Here is a 19907-nt window from a genome sequence, read left to right on the forward strand (position 1 = left end):
AAGTTAAACAGCCTGGAATTAGGGAGCTGTCTCCAGGGCCTCCCAAACACAAGGATTCTGTTTTCTCTCCTTGGCAGGTGGTTTAAAAGACAACAAATCTGTCCATCTGTTGGAGCTTGAAAATCTAGCAGGATTGGGGAGAAAAGAACAGCAAGGAGGATATTTTCCTTACTGTTACCTTTATTTATAGGACTTGTTTGGGTTTTCATGCTAAAGGAAGCCTATACCTGTGGTTTCTCTTGGGTTGAAAAGAGCATTGCCCTTAATACCGAATGAAATGTTCCACGTTGTGTTGGAGAGGGGCAGGATTTCCACGTTTGCATCAAAAATGCAGGTCAATCTGGTCTTGAGCTATTCTTCCAAAATGAGCAAGCCAGAAATGTCGTGTTACAGACCCGCACCACAGAACTTTTCTCTCTTTTTCTGGGGAGGAGGGCAGAGAGAGGACATACAGATTCACTGAATCGGGTTGGGATTTGCAGGCTTTGGTCCTCCTAACCGCTTCTCACCAAGCAGCTATTTCAGAGGAAGCCATATGCCCCAGTGAAGCATTCCTCTCCTTTTCCAGCAGTGCTGGGTCACTTTCCAAGCACAACTCAACCTACTTGTAGAGCTCAAGGCAATACTGGGCCATGTCTTGTGCATCTACCTACCACCCCTACTAAGAAGAGCATTTCCTATCACCCTCCTCAGTGTCTCTCAGGGCTGGATGCAGCAGGGAGCCCCAGGAGAGATGCTTTTGCACTGTGGATCTGGAAGCTTCTTGCTCTGGAGCTGGAGGAATCCCATAGTGACTGCATTGTCTGTGGGGGTGAAAATGGAAAACCAAGCTTTGCTAATTTCCTCAGCCTTGGTTTCTCTCCACTGCACTGCAATACTTTAAAAAAATTAAATTAAAAAAAAAAAAAAAAAAAGAAGGGAAAAAGTGATTAGCAAAGGAAGTAAAGAGGAAAGAAAAAAGGAAAAAAATAAGGGGGAAGGGGGAGGCAGAAAAGGGAGGGTAAGGGTGAAGAGGTATAAAAAGTGGGAGAGGGGTAAAAAGGGGAAAATGGGGAAAAAGGGAGAAATGGAAGAAGAAAAGAAAAGAGGGGATAGAAGGGGAAAAGTGGAAACAAAGACAAAAAGGGGAAGAGGGAGGAAAAGGGAAAATGGTGAAAAGAAAACATGGGAAATAGGAGAGAAAGTTGGAAGAAAGGGGGAAGAGAGGAAGAAAGGGGGAGGAAGGAGGCAGAGAAAAAAGGGAAAGAATGGAAAAAGAGAAAGGAAAAAATGAAAAGGGGGGTGGGGGGAGAGAAGAGGCGAAGGAAGAAAAGCAGAAAGGAAGGGGAAGGAAGGAAAACCGGGAGAAAACGAGAAGGGAAAATTAGTAAAGGGGGAAAAACCAGACAGGGGGAGAAACCAGGTGGGAGAAGAGAGAAGGAAGCGTGGCAGGAGAAGGCAGGAGAAGGCAGGGAAGCGCAGCCTTCCCCCCCCCAAGCCCCGGCGGTACCTGGGGGGGCGGGAGGCGGTGCCGGCCCGCCCCGCCCGGGGAGGCGGCCGGTTTCGGTGGAGCGGAGCCGGTGTTGCCGCCTCCCTCCCTCCCTCCTGCCTTCTTTCTCTGCCCTCCTTCTTCTCCTCTCCCTCCCTGGATGCGCTCAGGCCGGCGGCCGGGAGCGGAGGGTCCCGCTGGCCGCGGAGGTGCCGGGTGGTCGCGGCTGCCGGTGGGGTTGGGGCGGAATGGAGAACGCGGGGCTGGGAGTCGTGGTGCCGCTGCTGGGTTGCCTTCTTTCGGCGGTGAGTGTTGCCCGTGGGAGAGGTTTTCCTCTTCTCCTTTCCTCCGGTTCTTAGCGCTCGGGGTTTGTCGGTTGAGCCTCGGGTAAACTTTGGGCAACTTTGAAAAGTGCCGTTGGGTTTCAGGCAGGTGTATCTTGGGTGGTTTGCCTTTGCTGATAACGTGGGAAGCGGCAGTCACTTTGTGTTCGAGGTTTTTCTTTCTTTTCGTGCGAGGTTTTGCTTTTCGTGCAAGGTTTTTTCTTTTCATTCGAGCTTTTTCTTTTCGGTCGTGCTTTTTCTTTTCGGTCGTGCTTTTTCTTTTCATGCAAGCTTTTTCCTTTAGTTCGACCTGTTTCTTTTCATACGAGCTTTTTCTCTTCGTGCGAGCTTTTTCTCTTCGTGCAAGCTTTTTCTTTTCGTGCGAGGTTTTCCTTTGCGTTCGAGGTACGCTCCGTCTTCGGGAGCGCAAGGAGCTCTTGAGCTGGAGGAATTCGGGTTTGGGGGTTTTTAGCATTTTATTTTGGGATTGGCTCGTTGTCGGTCAGGTTTGCAGCCTGGCTTTTGGTTTGCTTTGGTTTCCCTTCGGGAGCTTGATCATTTTGTGCAAGTCTTCCCAGCCCTCCCCCCCCCCCCCCCCCCGAAAAAAAACCAACCTAGGGATAACGGGTTGAAAATTCCCAGAGGGGATTCAGCAGCAGGGCAGGGGGGCTTGGGTGGAAGAACTGCCCATGAGGAGTTCAGCAAAGTGCTGCTCTCTGATACTAAAACCTCATGTGGATGCTCTGTCTGAGGAAACAGCAGAAGCTGGGAGCAAAGGATGTGTTTTCTGGCTGCTGTGTCCTTTCTGCTTATAATTTCCATGCTTGCAGGTCCCTGATTGGGGCAGTGCTGTTTCCTCCCCCGCCGCAGATGGCTCGTAGCGCAGCGTAGAATTAGCAAACGGGATTGTTTCTCCTGGCGATGTGTCGGGGTGCGCGCACACACGCACACGTGCATGCAAAAGCTATTTCTCTGCGCAGACAGCACAGGCACGGGGTTCTGCACATCACACCGAAGCTTTGTTCTTGCAGCTTGTTTCCTCGCGGCGTCTGATTTCTAGCGAGACCGTTTTTATTCGGCAGGCTGGGGGTGGAGGGAGAGATTGGGTGCTGGCTACGGCTGAGTTTCCCCTCTTACTTCTAATCTTCTCCCACACTTGTTTTCTCTCTTTGGAAGGTGAGGTTGTCTCGCCAGCATCCTGGGGGGTTGAGTGAGGTTGCCCACAGGAACTAGGTTGTGCCACTGGTACCTGGTTGCAAGTCGCTTCTGTTTGCTCTGCTTGGTTGGTGCCAGCGGTTCACTCGAAGCTGCTCTGATCCCCAGCGAGCAGAGTCAGACCAACCAAGCTGAGCCTCAGAGAGTGGAAGGTAACCCAGGTTTGTCACTGCATCACTTGTCTCTCCTTTCTTGCCCCTTGTCCCTTAAGAAATGAGATAAGTGGGCTTATTTCAATGTTTTTGGCTGTCACCGTGAGCCACCCAGGCATCTGCATCACCAAAGACTTTCTTTGAGGAAGAACAGGCTGGGAAAATGGATTAAAGTATTAAAGAAATGACCAGGCAATTAGTTCCTGGAATTCTACAGACTTTGCTTTAGGGAAGATCCAAAATAGCTCATGTCCGGGACTGGAGCTGGGGAAATGAGAAGGGGACAGTGCTCCCATCAGCTGCTGGAGCTGCTCCAACTCTCGTTTCCACTGCAGCCCATGGCAAAAATCCCATTTCTTTGAACATTGTTGGCATGAAGAGGTCCTCTGGGGCCAGATCCTGCAGAGAGTTAAGTCACGTAGTCTGCTGAAGTTCGACATGCAAGCGGTGGCAGGATCAAGTCCTTACCCTGGTGCTCTTGGGTTGATCGTTGCTATCAATAAGCACAAAGCCCTAAAGCTTTGGGCACAGCCTGGGTGCAATCCTGTACTGGTTCCTTTTCAACCCTTTTATTATCTCGCTGTTTTGTACTTTATCTCACTTCCTTGCCCTTGGTTTAGTGGAACTGTTGGTTGCTTTCTCATTCTTTCATTGTGTTAACGTTCCTGGGATCTGGTTCATACTAGTGGGTTAAAGAGATTCACGTGCTCCTTATCAGCTCTCATCTGCAAGGTGACTAATACTGAAGTGCCTCAATGCTAGAGAAAATCCCTGTTGGTTTTTGTTTCTTGGTTTAAACTTGGGGTTTGGTGCTCATTTTTAAAGCAAAAGTGACTCTGCAATTGTAACAACCTGGCTCTGGGACCAACAGTGGCTCAGCAGAATTTTTTTTTCTTATAATTTATTGTGATAATTTTTATTGGCATGTCCTTGGAAAAACTCTGAATGAGAACGATTGGCTGATCAAGAAGTTCAGTGCTATAAAACTGTTGCAGCCATGTGGTTTCTAATTGCTGTTATAAACTTCACCTCGGCCTCTCATGATCTACAAATGCGGAAAAAAGGAAATTGGGCAAATCTCATTTGCTGTAGGTCATCAGACCATGCTCACTAGAGACCTGCCTCCTGCAATGGCCAGCTTTTAACAATTTGAAGAAAAGTGCTGACTTTGTGGGGAGGGGGACATGGTATAAATCCAGAATAATCCCTGTTAGGTTCTAGTGGGTTGGTTTACCTGTTTAGGGGTGTAACTAAGATCATTTGGCCTGGAGAGCTACAAGTTGGACTTTTTTTTTTTTTTTTTTTTTTTTTTTTTTTTTTTTTTTTCCCAGTGTGTGTCTAGTAAATGAGATGTGAATAATTCAAAGTGGTTGGTGGATTCCACATGCCTTCAGACTGCAAGCTTGTTGAATTAGCCAGATCTGTCCAGCTGGTGTAATCTGTGCTTTTCTGTAGAGTTTTATTCTGTTCCAGCCATGAAGTAGATGCATGATGGAAAGGAATAAAAAACTTGGATCTGATCCTTTAGCGGTCCGAGTGTAAATGCTGGAAACAGGATCATTGTAAAAGGATCAGTTAAATTTAAGCTCACGGGACAACCACTTCAGCCGTATCTGCAGCTCTTTCATCCTGTCATTGAGAAGTTAGATACATACATTTAAACCAAAATAATCAATGTTTTTGACAAAGAGGCATGGTACTCACTTGAATCCTGTAGCCTAATTCCTGCATCCAACACAAAGGTTCTTAAGCAATGACAAGTTGTGTTTAACAAAGGCCTTGCCACAAAACCTCAGTGTGTTACTGGGTGTACAATTTATTAAATTTATACATGTATAAATGCATGACTGACTTTATTTAAAGCCACCTAGGAGAACCAGTTGCCCAACCCTGTATCTGGGTAGCTGGGAGAGTCTCATTGCCTCTCTATAATGTTGAAAGTTTTCAGAGTACATATTTTCGGCAGCACATGTATCTTAGAAGCTCTTATTTAGGGCATAGCAAGGCAAAAGAGCAAAATAGGCAAAAAATACACTATCTGAGAAAAAAAAACCCCACCCTGTGCGGAATATTTAAGGCTGTTTCCAACAGCGTATTGCTGCAGCCCACCAGCATGTCAGCAGGGGGGTTCGCACCACAATTATCACACCCTCCCCTCAGCCAAGAGGTCTGTCTCCAGCAAGCAGACTCCAGAGAACCAGACAGGAGGGGAATCGTGATGTATCAAAAAAGGAGATGAATCCACCGGGCTGTGTTTTAGAGAGAGGGATAGTTGCCAAATATTCAGCATCAGGAGGCAGATGGGACCATGGACAGAGAAAGCTGCCTGGCTTGTGATTTCGGGGGGGTGTGCATATTTCCCCCTTTTTCTAGCACTTTAAAAATACTCTGGTTCAAAGTCCTTCCCGTTGTAATGTCAGCAGCGGTGTGACAGCCAGAGGGTTGCACCAGATAAAAATGCAAAGTAGACTGTGCTGTGTTTTGTGCTAATTCCGTCCGGTGCTGACTTGTGAGGCTCCTGTGCCATCTTGTTCTTGTTTCCACTGTTTCATGGTGGCGTGACTTTGCTGAGTGGTATTTGTGTCTTTTCACTTGTATATCCAAGGAGGGGTCACGGTGGTTGATGGATGCAAAGCAGGGAGGTGCTCTGCACATTTTGCAAATGGGCAAGTGGGGCATGAGTAAGTGATGGGACCCGTGTTGTGAAAGAGGTGTTTCAGCTCTCCCGAGGCACCAACAGCAAGGCTGCCTTGGAAATGGCAAATGTACAAAGTTACTATTATTTTTCAGGGGGGAAAGGATAGCTTTTTATCTTTACCAGATGGTCTCCAGCAGAAAGACCTGGAAAGACTGGTGTCTTGTCGAAATCAATCTTCCACTTGCCACATCATATGCTGACTTAGTCTGGTAGGACTGGGAAGTTACCTGGTATTTGGGCTAGCTTGTAGACACAAACGTTTGTTGGAGATGGAGAAGAGAAGGAAGAGGGACAGGAAGGCTCTCTCCCCATTCAGCATCAAGTGTCCCGTTTATCGGCAGTCTGAGGAAGGGCGCCAGATGCTGCATAAATCAATGAGACCCGAGACGAGATGATTCTTTTTTAAGTCAGACCTGAGCGCACTTGGAGGGTATTTGTCACGCTCTGCATGGCATCTGTGGCTCAAATTCAGGAAAGGAGTCAAATTATCTGTGCAGAATAAAAAACCATTACCCAAGTTTTGATGAGGAGTGGGATTTCGCTTGGTTTCATGAGCAGAGTAGGTCACGTCCTGCCCTCAGACCGTGTCAGCCACGAGCGTGGCAGTGTCATTTCACTGCTGCAAATGGGATCACTGCTGCATCATGCTGGCTCAGTCGAAATGGATATGTGGTTTTCCAATGCCTGGGAAAGGTTGTGCGATTAAATATAGCTCCATTCTCTGGCCTCACCAACTTTCTCTCTTCTGTATTGGAAAGAAGAGGAAAATCTTCCGTAAGAACCAAAATCTAGGAAATGTAGCCAAGAAAAATCCTCAGTCGTGGGCCAAAAACATAGACAAACTGGGTCAGAGATACCTGGCGACCCCAGAGCAGGCGGGAGCTGGAGTTCTAGCCAAGCAGGTGGGATGGAGAGCATGGACAGACAGACAGGGAGGCAGGCAGGTCAGAAGCTCCCGCTCCCTCTGTGAGACTGGCCAAGCCTGCCCGTGCCATGGCACTGATTTGTCCTCCTGTCCTGTGCAGCCAGGCAGGGTTTCCCTCAATGAGTGCTGAGCGCTTGCCATTTCACTGCTCCCTCCCTTCCACGCTCCCAGATGTTTTCCAGAAGTCACGAGCTCTCCCAGCTTCGTTTGGGTAGGAACCGAGCCAAGAGGGGAGATGTCTTTACCTCTGAAAATGAGATCCCAGAGGACTGCAGTGGAAGAAAAAAATCAGACCTTTTGATTCGAGGTATGAGAGGGGCGGTGAAGCGATGCCAGCTGGCAGACTGGCCCCCATCCAGAGCTAACACAGCTAACGCCATGGCAGGGAGGTCTTGTGCATGGCTGGGGAAGGCTGTTCACCAGCTGAGCGGTCTTCTCGTTACTGTTCCCTTTTGGAGCAACCTGCAGCTTGCTTGGCTTTCTGCCTGACCGCCAGGGATTTCTCTGGGATGATTCGTTTTTCTAGGCACGGGCTTCACCTTTCACGTTACAAGACCTGTAACGCGGGGAGAGTTCATTCATTACTACTCAGAAAGGGCCTTGGGGGAGATTTGAGAAAAAGGTGGGCTCCCCAATGCCACTGGTTGCTGGATGCTTCTTGCATCATTATATAGCCCTTTTATTTGTTGAAGGGGGGGGTGGGGAATACCAGACTTCTTCAGCAGCGGGTTTTTAGAAAACCTAAAGGCTTCTGGAAATGTAAAGAAAAGTGCAAAGTTTCTTTCTGGTAAAGGATGTTGTTAATAAAGTACAAAGATTTTCTGTCCTGAAACTTCAGCTTTATTAGAAGCATCTACTGCCTAGTAGCTTTGCTACAAATTGCTTCTACAGTGCTTAGCCTCATGCGTAAACCCTAATGAGGGAAGAGCTATAATAGCCAGAGCACTTATGTTTACTAATTGCTAATCTGCACAAATATAAATAGCCGATGTGAACACAGCTTGACCTGCTGGAAGCAAGCAGGTAAGGTTAAGAGGTGGAAGCAGGTGCGATATTTCTTTGCCGTTACGGTCCTTGCCTCCAATATTCTTTCCCCCACTCATCCGTCAGTCGTGCGGATGCAAGGCAGATGCAGTGCCCCGAAGTCAGTGCATCCCTGGTATGAAGTTAGCATAGGTGACATCAGAACTCAGTTCAGTAACGTTCAGATGGTTGGTTTATAACATGAATTTAGGGACGTTTTTGTGCGCAGGGATACGTGTTGTGGGTTGCTTAAGGCTGGAAGACACACATTAGTGCTGCTTTACTGGCGGTTTATTGTGCCAGATTTTATCTACAGCGCTAACTTTTATATATATACTATTTCTAGGACTTAAAGACTTATTTTAGCTTCTAAGCTGAATTTGAGAGACCCTGATGTACTTTACATAAGCAAAGTCGCTTTTCCAGTCAACTGAAACAGTGGATGTTAACAGCCTTAAACTCCTCAATTAGTCACATTAGGTGGCTTTCTCACCCCCAGGGCAGTCACTAACCATCCATTTCACTGTTTGCACTGCTGGGAGATGGAGACTTACACTTCTGTCGTTTGCCTTTGAATTCAAGTGTTAGAACTCAATTAGGGTTATTTTCTAATTCAGAACCAAATCGACATTATTTTTTGATGCATTTCACAAGTGGGCCAGACAACAGACTTGGTGATGCCGTTTTGTTAAACTCTTCTGGGTGTTGCACCTGGGCTTCATTGATTTGCATTGATTTAAAGTCGAGAAGAGACCAAAGGAACTGAATACAGAGACCCCAACTTTCTGTTTGCTGAGCCACCATCCCCATGATCCCCTTCTTGCTTTTGCAGCAGGCTCAGGGATGTTCCTACTCCTGACAGTTGGGAAGCTGAGTATGAGCTCTCGCATTTTTTTAATCTTCATCCCTGTGAAATTGCATCTCATCAAGAGGGAAGGGAAAAAAAAAAATCTATTTAAATACAATTCTTGTCTGGAGGGGAAAATATCAATACTTTGTGTCTCCTTCGTAAAGCTGAAATCTGTTGGGTGTCTTTTAAAAAGATGTTTCTTCGAGGCTCCAACCTTGGTTCTGTGTTTAACAGATGTTTCAATTAATACCTGGTGATCTGTAACATCACAACCAACACCTGAGCAGCGAGTGTCTCCAGGGCCCTTATAAATGTCATTGTCTATCACAGCTAATCGGTCTGTGAGCTTCTTTGCAGGTGACCTCGGCGTGGGATTCACCTGGCAGATTAGGACACCTACGTTTCGGCATTTCTGTGTAGGTGTCTACGGGTGACCCAGAAGGTCTGAGCTCCCGTTGTGGTCACCAGCGTTGTCAGATTCGGTTCGGCTGCTCACGTTCAGGCACCTCAGGCCATTGGAGATGCAGAAAAACATCCCGTTGTCCCACATCATCCCTTTTTGGAGAGTGTAGCCCCTGCAGATGCTGTGTTATCTGCCAGCCCCACATGGATGCTAGGAACGCAGAAATTAAAGTTATCTCAAATGGCACCACGTGCCTCCGCTGTGCACCTTTTTTGAGCCCTCATTGTCTGCAGTGGCAGGTCAGTCCTCAGGTAGACACCTACATTTAGAGATCTTAAGCTGCAAGCTGAATCCCTCCCCAGGTTTCTCCTGTGTTGCGTAAGAATGAAAAAGAAGAAAACCTGCTCACACTGAGCTTTTCCCTGCAGCCTGCTTTATTCATTACTGGAAAGCAGCTTTTATTTCATCTTTCCTAAGTGGCCAGACTGCTGCAGTTCAAACTTTAAGGAACACATCCCTTTTCAAGGCAAAAAGGAAACGAAATTAAATATACTGAATGTGATGCCCACCCCTCCAAAAAAAAATCTGTAACAACTCTGGACGTTTGTAACAAAATGAAAAGCTGCTTCAATGCTGACGCTCAGCATTTTTAAGCACTCAGCTTGGAAACAGCCAGAATCCAAATCCTGCTGGAGATTATACCTCTTCCACCTTTATTTCGCTGTAGCCAAATTCAACTCTTACTTTAAGTGAATGCAGTGATTATTTTTATAGCTTCTTTCCCATTACAGACCCCTAGCCATTATATCAGGGGAGGGGTGAACCCGTTTAGAAAGTTCATCCCATTTTTGGCAATGTGGAACATATGTACTTGACTTTTTTCTTTTTTTTTTTTTAAAAAAAATCACCTTTCAGAACTCTCAGGAATTTGCTGAGCAGAAATTAAACCCCACTGCGCTGGCAGATGTGCTTTCTTGCAGAGGGAGGGAGTGAATGAAATCCTCCCCAGGACAGCTCAGCCCTCGCTGGAAGGAAAACTGCTCAGCCGTGGAGCTGCAGCAGCGCTAGCTGATGTGGTTGCATATATCCTGCTGCTAAAGCCACTTGGTCCTCCTTGCCATCAGTGTTTGGGCTCAATCCTGAGCTGTGCCCGGTACTTCTGGGCTGGTTTTTTTTTTTTTTTCCCCTGTAATTTGGGGCTAGTATTTTGGGACGATTCAGCAAGGAATGCCAAGAGGTATGGCTGCTTTCTTGCCCTTGCTGAGTCCTGCCATGTGCTGGGAGCTACACAGAGGGGTGATGGAACCCCTCTTCCAGCCTTGGGCTGGTTGGGGACCCTTTCTCTGGGGAGGTCACAGGGTTTTTCTGTTGGCCCAGGGTCATTTCAGAGCAAGGTGCAGGTGCAAAAGACCCAACACTGAAACAAGCCGCTTGTTTCCTGCAATGTCTGCATCCATCTATTTGATTATTTTTTATTTGCATCCTGGCTCTTAAGCATAATTAGGCTTTTCCAGCTTTTTTCACAATAGAACCAGGTTTTCTTTTTGCTTGACATACTCAAAGGCAGAGAAAAAGGCTGCTGCTGAGATGGTTCCCAGCTTCACAGGGCACCGAAAGGAGGCCAAACACTACGTGAAGAATTACTGATGTGCTTGCATTTGGGGAATAACATTAAACACGGCTGCAGAGCTGTGTAGGTCTCAGCTATGCCATGCACTTAATTCCAGTGCTGCAATGATTCCTCCCAAAGAATTTTCCCACCCCTTCTGTTTTGCTCTACTCTCTGACTCTCGTTGTACAGTTTTCTTTTTGAAAGGCTTTTGCTTTGCAGCTGGGGCGTGGGCTGTGGTTTTGGGTGCAGGAATTCTTGTTCTTTCAACCTCTCCGCACAATTTCTTTTGCAGCACCATTTGCAGCAAAATTAAACTTCGTTCCTCCTTGCCTGGCTCTTTCCTCCCTCCCCTGGGAAGTCATACACGTTTCAGCAAGCAGTATGTCAAAGGCTTATCTTCAGGCTGTTTGTGTATAATGCAGATGAGGCAAGGTTTGTCAAGAGAAATAACAGCTTGTATTGGAACAACTGAAATAGATATACTTTTATATGTATTCTTATATATATTTATAAATATAAAATAAAAATATATACTTTCAGGCAGAGCAATGCTTTCTGAGGTCTGCAAAAGAGACAAAGCTGAGTAGCAATTGCTCTGGGTTTAGCCTGAAGATGTTTGTCAGTGGGACAACATGAAAGAAAAGCGTGCTGGTTGGAGAGAGTGGCTTATTGCAAACCCATCGCTACCATCCTTCTGTCTTATAGACCTACAACGTATCTCCGAAAGCCAAGCCCACAAATTAACATTCATGATTCTGCTGGGCATTAAAAACCTCAAACTCAGCAGAGACATTGACTTTTATGACATGCCACAATTTTCTTCATGCCTCACCACCTGTTAGTTTCTTGCTGTTGCAGAGGTGATAACTTTTGCCTACCCCTGCAGTCCTACAAGGTCTGACGGTCCTACCAGCTCCTCCTTGGCTAAGTGATTTGTCTGCTCTGCAGGTGCTAATTACTCTTTTTTTCTGTAATAAACAAACTTTACTAAAGTCAGAACAGCTATTTCACACCGATGGGTAGCATGAAGTTTCCTGAGTTTCAGAGTTAAAGAGCTTCAAAAGCTTTTTTTTCTATCTCTAACTGTAGTAGTCAGTCTAATAAAAGAAGTATTATGTCCTATCTATCAGTAGTCAATCATGGCTATAATAGCACTTAATAAAACTGTGGTGTGAGATGTTACTTTCAGAGATCCATTCATCTTGGTCCCTAGGTCTTTCAGACACTCTAGGTTGGATGTCTCTAAGTGGCTGAAATTGTGCTGGAACTGCGTGATTTAACCTATAATTAAATTTAAACGCCATGAGGAAGAGACTCCTAATGTAGGTGTATGTATTTGTGCCTTCCACCTTGACCGTTGTTTTCATTTGGATTTTACAAGCTTGGGGATACAAGGGAGGAACAACCTTTCGGTTTCTTTGAGAACTCTGCCAACGTAGGGCTCCTACTGTATTCATACAGTTACTTACCTTCCACTTCTCAAAGTTCACTTTTTTTGCTGTGCTCCTTTGACTAGGAAGCTGTTCCCTGAGCCAGACAGCTCTTGTGTTAGCCAAGCCCTGATGGTTTCGTAGATGGAAGGGAAATTAAAAGTTGGAGCTTGCTGCCTTGGGTCTACTTGACCTGAGCCTCAGAAATGTCTTAAGGGACCAATAAGCATCTGGAAATATTTTTAAACCTAGCTATAAAGCTAAAGCTTTGGTTGTCTGTTCAAATTTTTTCGCTACGTTTTGTTGTTACAAGGAGATAACACAAAGGCAGGATTTATTGAAGGCACACCTTCCAGAAACACTAAATTCAGCTGTGGAAGAATAGCTAAGTAAAAGGCTGAGTAAAGGTTGCAGTTTTCTAAAGGAGAGACACCTAATGTGCTCAACAGCACTGTATTTACTCTTCGGAAAAAGAGATGCGGAAGGGAAAAGTTTCCAAATGGCTGTTGCAAGCTGTGATGGAAGCCTCAGGGACCAGCCAGGACCTGATCCCAGCGTGGTATTTGCCTGGGGTTATGGTGAGGACTGGAAGGAGGGAGAGGAGAAGGTTATAGTACTGTGTGGAAGGGCAGCAGGGAACAACAGGCAAGCGAAACAGGAGGGGAGCAGCCATCAGCTCCAGCTGCAGAGGGGTTAGGTGGATCCTTTGCGGAGCAATCCCACAATCGGGCTGAATCTCTTGTGCGGTTTGGTCATTGGGTTTGCTGATCCCACCGGGATTGCTGCTGTCTAGAAGCATCCCAGAGCTGTTAGGGACAGCCCGTCTTGGGAATGCTGAGCAGCCTACGTAGGTGCAGTTGTCTCTCCTGTACTGCCTTCTTCCAGCACGTTTTTTTTCTCTGCATATTGCTCTAATAGTGTATTTCTCCTCCTGTTCCTCTCTGCTGCAGATCTGGCGGGATTTGTTACTACGCAATTGAAATCATCATCGTAATAAAACGACAACTGTGTCTTTGATTCAGGCTTGCTTTCTTCCCCACTATGGGACTGCTGAAAAGTCGAGTCTCTGTTTAAGGGCTATTAAAATGCTTGGCAGGTTGGTGCCCCTCTACTTGGTAATTATTTCTTCTCTGCCACTTTTATCACTCAAGCTTCCTGCGCTGTCAACTCTGGAAACCAAGTGTTAAATATATATTGCAGCCCTGGGAGGTGACCCCAACCAGGCAGAGCACAACGCACCTAAAAATAAGTGCTTTATTCCCTTGCGGAGTAGCCTGGGGAGAAGTACAGGCAAGGAACAGTGTCCACTGGGGTAACTGTGAGTAGAAGGAGATGAACCAATAAATTCAGCTGCAGCTGGAGGGGGACAGTGGTTCAGGCACAGAATGAAGCTGAGAAGCTCTTAGGTCAGTTCCAGGTTCTGTACAGGAACCTTCTGCCAGGGGTGATCTCGCAGCTGAATGCCTACATCCCAATCTGGAAATAAGAAAAATCTACTTCCTTGACTTGCCTTCTACTTACTTCTTTTCACAGTTGTCTGCCTACATCATAAAGACTTCACAATTAGTGTTTGGCTAGATTAGCCTTGCAAATCGATGTCACGGGGATGATGTGGTCACCCCGTACACGTGCGCTTGTGATAATGTCAGGGAATGGAAACCTCTCCTAAAGTAAAGGGCTAGTGCTGGTGTGTTTGTACGCTCGGCGGGGTTGAATTTGGCTGGGTGTAGGAAGGTTTGTAGCAGTGAGGGGAGTGAGATGTGAGAACAGCCTGCCAAAAGCAGCACTGAGAGCCAGAAACCCAACTTCTTTTGTGATGGAGCTTGGCCCGTTTCTGAAAGGGATGTGTTGTCTGTCACAGGGACTGCCTCAGAAGGAGCCTTTCTATATGATGGGTATGTTATTCAATTGCTGTGCAAGGAGAGCGGTTGGTGTGATACTGTTCACAATGCAGTGCTCGCCCTCCTGCTTAAGGAAAAACTTAGCAAAACCACCTTCAGAAGGAACCAGGTGTTACTGCAGCATGGATCTACCTGTCGGTGCAGGAACAGGAGGTTGGCCGGGCTTGGAGACACATCTCTGTTTGAGTTTGAGACTGGTGAGAGGAGGAGATGGAAACGGATCATCTTGAAAAGCTACTGGTTTGTCGAGAGATGGCCAAGGTCTCTCTAGGGTTTCCTAGAGTCTCCCCAGTGTTGCAGCTTTGCCAGTTCACCAGTGGGCAGGTCCCACGGATGATGTCCGTTTTGGCAGTCTTCCCCTCGGTGTCTTCTTTTGGAAGGCACGTGCGAGTGCGTTTGGGCCCAGAGCAGGACACGTTCCTGTCGCAGGGAACTCAAAGCCAACTGGAGGACTTTGCGTGTGACAGCGGTCGCTTCTCTCTCCCACCGTTCCCCCTTGTTTCAAGGGATCCATCCACAGCGGACTTGGGCCTTCCCTGTGCCAGCCAACAGTGTCCTCATTCAGGCTGTCGTGGAGATCATGGCCGTGAAGGGAAAAAAGTGTTTTATTAGGGAGCAGAGACAGGGAAAAGTTTTCATCAGGATGACCCTGGCCGTATGCTCGGTGTTCAGCCAGGGGCTGGGTTGACAGTCCCAGCACGATGCAGTCTGTTTCTCGTAAATCTTTCGTTTCAGAGGGGAGGGAGAGGGGTATTAATATTTTTGATTGCTCTCATACGAGCGATAGGGAGTTCCCACATTCTTCATGCCATACTAAAATAACAACCGCAAGTTTAAAAAAAAGGTGCTTCTCTCCAGAAAAGATGCAGTCAGCCATCTCCAGCTGCACATGCACAGGGACATGAGCTGCTTACAAGGGGTGAGCGATTGAGTGAGAGGGAGAGAAATTTAAAATCGATCCTGTACACCAACTGTGAGGTGTACAGTGAGGAAACCATTATACTTCTGCACAGCTCACCCGGGTAGTGGCTGCAGCAGACCTCTAAGTGTGGGGTGCGTGGTTACTGCGAAATGAGATTTAATTAATCTTGAGATAGGAAGAACCTTCACTGATCTTTTCACATTAGACCTTGCTGACGGTTTGACTTCCAAATGCATTTCCCTTAACAAAAATCCTAACCTTTTACTTAAGGAATATTTTCAGGAAGCTGGGGTTTTTGGAGTGTAAAGTTGCGTGGGGTGAGGGAGATATTTATTCTTGGGGATTTAAATTCTTGATTGATGGGGGAGAAAAAATAGAGTGACTTTTCCCTTTTTTTTTTTCTCATCAAGAAACTGGAAATGTTCACAAGTTCTGAGTTATTTTTCTTGATAGAAGAGCGAATAAAGAAAAAAACCTTGCTTTTTATGGATTTGTTTTTAAACTTTCTTTTTCAGGCCAGAAAATGGCCAGAATGTGCCACACCTTTAAATGGTGGCACAGCCATTTCTGGGAAGGAGGGAAATGGGAAATGCTACTTCCCTGATATGCAGGTTGGAAGACTGACACACTCAGAGAAGGGATAATGACCTGTATTTTAGATCATAGATCAGATAGCAGAAATCTTTCAGTTTGGAAAGCAGTTTGGTCACAACTATTAGTTTGAAGCATATTAAGTCTTAGAGTCTGGGGATCTTTAACTCATTTCAACAGCAGCAGATTTAATTGGGGAAGAAAATTTCCAGGCCTGGAAATACAATATTGGACTAAGCCTAGAGTTTAAAGGTATTTAAGAATCTAAGAAAGTCCTGACGACTGAGAGCAGGGGTTTGGTGTCTCCTGTGGAGTATATCAGGGTACCCCCAAGTGATGTTTTCCTGCAAAAGGGTGACATTTAAATGGTGGGACTGAAAGCAGCACATTTGAGTGTCAGGAGGGAGAGGGCAGGAGGAGCTGCAAGGGTAAAACTGCATTTTCTTCGTTATGTGGGAGACATTTGGAGAACCAAGTGTCTCTTCTTGGGGTTGTCCAGGAGATAGTTATTTCAGCCTCTGGAATCCAGTACCTTGTTGCTGCAATGGTCTTACAGAGTAACTTTCCTAATTGAAGTAGTGTCTGCTCTCCTTTCTGTCTGTAAGGAAAATGCAGCTGAGTTCCTGTGACAGTGCTATTCTGATGGAAAGTCCCACAGGATCATTGCAGACAGCATGGGTTCAAGACCTCAGTTCTAGCATCTGCCTCAACGTCCCTTTCCCTAGCAGGAGCTGGCACTGAAAACAGAAAGATAAAAGCGTGCCGACACTCGGTCACATATTCATTCGGCCCTAGGAATTTAACTAATAGTTGTGCTTGGGAAAATCCTACCCTGCAGTTACCATCCTCAGCCAGAATAAATCAGCTTAGCTTCGCTGATGTTAACTTTGCTGTGCCGTGCCGTCTGAGGATCTGAGTTTAATGCTCACGAAAACTGGTACGAGAGCAACCCTAGAAGGCTGAAACCCAAACGTAGCACAGGCAACAGCAGTCCTCCGGGTGACCCAGAGCTGTGGCACATGAGATGTTCCTCAGGGAACACCTCAAGGTGGGTGGGTGGCACAGCTCGTGTGACCCATCCTTGCCCATATCGTGACCTGTGAATTTTGTCGTCACCGTATGGAGAGGCCTCTGGCAAAATAAGAGGACTCTGGCAACCAGCCTGGATGATAGCGCTTGGGGAGAAAAGAGGTCCTGGAGTAGGATGGTGGGGTATATCTGCTAGGAATGGGTCAGGGGTATGGTTTCAGCCTTTGGCCTGAAGGCACTTTTGAGACAGTGGGAAACCTTTCAGGTGTCTATGAAGATGAATAACAGCACAGCCAAGGAGTTGGTATTAAATGTATAGAGATTCTTTGCTTCCATAGGGAATTTCCAGGAGTCAGCAAATTAAAACAAGAGTGAACTCCAGCAGGTTCAGCCAGAGAGAGAGAGCTTTTGTATATACCTTTTCATAGACACTCTGTATGTCCTATATGGCTTTTTCTGGTCCATAAGTGGGGTGAGGAGAGCTCACGTGGGGCAGCCATCAAAGGGTTACACATAGTTTAGCAGAGTGAGTTTGCTGCACAGGCTGGCTGGAGAATGGGGAACAGGATGCCAGAGGTTTCCACGTTTCTTTTGTAATCAGTTAAGTGTTCTCACTCTGATAAGCAAAGTATGATTTTAATTAAAAAGCCATTCCAGCTGGATTTAATTTTTATGCCATTGAAGAGGCAACTTACTGTGGATATAAAGAAAAAAATAATTATGATGGTCTTCTCATTCCAAAGATTTTTAATCCACAGTGGCTTGGATCCCAGGTCAGGGGTAATTTCCCTACTCCTTGGAAAAAGTCTAGGGATTTTTTTCTCCCATCTCCTCAGTAGCAGGATCAGTAAGATATCCCTGTTTTGACTTCAGATATTAAGGATTTAATTGTGCCATCCCATGGAGCTGCTGCACTCGGGGAGCCGACCTTGACCTTTGTCGCCTTTTAAACAATGGCTTTTCAGAGAAGGGCTGTAGGTTTTGATGTACTCTGATGCTGAGGAAAGCACTTCCCTCTATTTTCTATCCCTTTCATATGCTGCATTTAATTTGTGGAGCAAAGCCTGGAGCTGATGCTGGGCTAAATCTAGGGGACATTTAGCCATGTTTATAGAAAATGGGTGTACACTTAGAAGAAAAAAAGATGTTCTTCTGTTCACTTACTTTGCTTGATCTTATCTGGTCATGCTGTTTAGCTGGGGCATGAGATGCTGCTGTCAAATAGCTCTAGTAACAGCTGTCTGATAGCAACTTGGATCACCAAGGATATGAATGACACATATCCTTCCCAAAGGCTGATGTACAAAAAGAGCAACTAGACCAGAAATGCAGCAAGGTGATAAACACCATCCAGAACTCTCAGAGGTCGTGCAGATTTATTTTTTAAGTTTTTATTATTTATTATTATTATTATTATTTCACTTATTCATCCACAAGAGTATTTCCAGTCCATATCATCACAATTATTGTCTGGAGTCTCGCTGCAAATAAATGGGGCAGGATCGTTGAGTTTCATTTTCCTGAAGCACTTCGCAAGGCTCAGTTTTGGATGTGTAGCTGGACAGGCGTGCTGGGAGCACGCAGCAGCGGATGGCTCCTTGCCCAGGTTGGGAAAGCTGTGGAGGAAGAGCGCTCCCTCCTCGCCTGCGGACTTGTGAGCACGTAAAGCACATCAGTTACAAGTGACAGTAAATGCAGGTATGGTTATTGAAATAATAGGCTTTATATTAAAATAGATGCCTCTTAATAAGGTATTCAGATTTGATTTTAGGCTTTGTTGCTGCTTCTTTTTCCTCATCCTGGGCCACTGCTGTGTGTTCTGTGTGATTGCCTAGATCCCGAGCGTGGGAATTTAGGAGTGAAACGAAGAGAAAAGGTGCATTTCCACACTTAGAGAAGCCACTTTCTCTCAGAAATACTTATCGCCCGATAAACCTATGAGGAATGCACAAGGCAGAGCCGTATCCCGGTGCCAGTTTCACCGTGATTTAAAAGCATTCCAGCTTTGTGCTGTGTCAAAGAGCCATAAATTCTCATCTACAAATAGCAGTCCTCGGTAATGTGTGCAGGGCTGGGAATGGGATGTTCTGGGCAGGAAGCAACCCCTTGAGGCAGGAAACCCAGTTAAGGGAAGTTAATGGCAAGAACCAGATGATGGTGAACACAATATTTCATTGCGGTGGGCAGGCATGGGCTGCTGAACAGAATATCCTCATTTTTCACTTGTCTAGCTGGTAGGCTGCGGTACTGGGAAGAGTTTCTTAAAGACTCCGGTCCTCAGACACGATGCCTGTTGACAATCACATGCACTACCTTGTCTGGAAGATCTTCCCCAGCTGGAGCAACCAGCTAGGCATGGCAGTATGAGCTTGTGCCACTGAGATGCATTTTCAGCTCTGACCACAGATGAGCCTCAGGGAAAAGGTTAAACTCTTCACAGGAAGAGTAAAGCAATTGGATTGTGAAATCCCAGCACTGCAGATGTGTTCTGGGTCTGTGTTCCCAGATTAACACCCAGATGAGTCTGATAAGCCGTGTACAGTACAACCCTTTTTTATATGGATGGGGCACCTAAGATAGCAAGTGGGTTCAAACGCTGTCTGCAGCACATCTGCAGTCACAGGAGTTGCACAATCCCGTTGTTTTCATTAGGTGAAGTACATCCAAATAGTTCGTAATTGGCAGATGCAGCCAGAGTTCGCCGTGTCCCTGGCTGAGTATTCCAAGCCTGGACTTGTAGAGTTTAGCAAACCCAGAACTGATGACACGGATGTCCCTGCCTTGAAGACCAGAAGATAGCAAAGAAAAGTAAGAAAAGTGTCTCTTCCCTGGAACAGCAGGACAGTTCCTTTGTTCAGGATGGATTTGCTTCTCCCATATGCTGGAACAGAGGAAGACGTTATGCAAAGGACAGCTAGACTCCCAGCATTCGTCATCTGTTAGTAAGAACTGGATGCAGACCCTCCTTTTGTCCTGTAAAAACGTCCCCAAGGCGGGACTGGTTTGCAGATCAAGGCATCTGACTCTAGTCATTTCATTATGGTCGCTGGAGCTTTGGAGTTTGATTTAGCTGCCCACAGGTAGGGCCTTGGGCCATTTCAGATTGCTCAGGGCTCCCAGGTGCCTGTGCAGAGGGCACAGGTCTCCCGTACGCCTCTTCTCGTACCAGCCACCCCACGTGCTGTCCCAGCTCTGCTTGAGGATTTCTTGTGGGACTGGGCAGCAAACTTGACAAATGAATTCTGCCTTGAGTTGTGATATGTCTGTGTCTATTCAAGAGTGTACAGAGACCAGCTCAACGTCACCAGTCTGCACTGGTGAAATACCAATAGCTGCTAGTCACTTTTGGCAAGCCCAAAAGCTAA

The 19907-nt window shown here is 46.3% G+C and overlaps 1 protein-coding gene across 1 annotated transcript in view; it reads left to right on the plus strand.

The window, feature by feature from the left end:
- The first annotated feature begins 1716 nt into the window (after window positions 1-1716).
- Window positions 1717-19907, plus strand: part of LOC126037969 (vasoactive intestinal polypeptide receptor) — a 112882-nt gene continuing 94691 nt past the window's right edge. The window contains exon 1 of the mRNA XM_049798946.1: window positions 1717-1773. Coding sequence (XP_049654903.1) covers window positions 1717-1773 — 57 coding nt within the window. The remainder of the gene's footprint in view (window positions 1774-19907) is intronic.

This window comes from Accipiter gentilis, chromosome 4 (genome assembly GCF_929443795.1).
Source record: "Accipiter gentilis chromosome 4, bAccGen1.1, whole genome shotgun sequence".
Lineage (NCBI taxonomy): Eukaryota > Metazoa > Chordata > Aves > Accipitriformes > Accipitridae > Astur > Astur gentilis.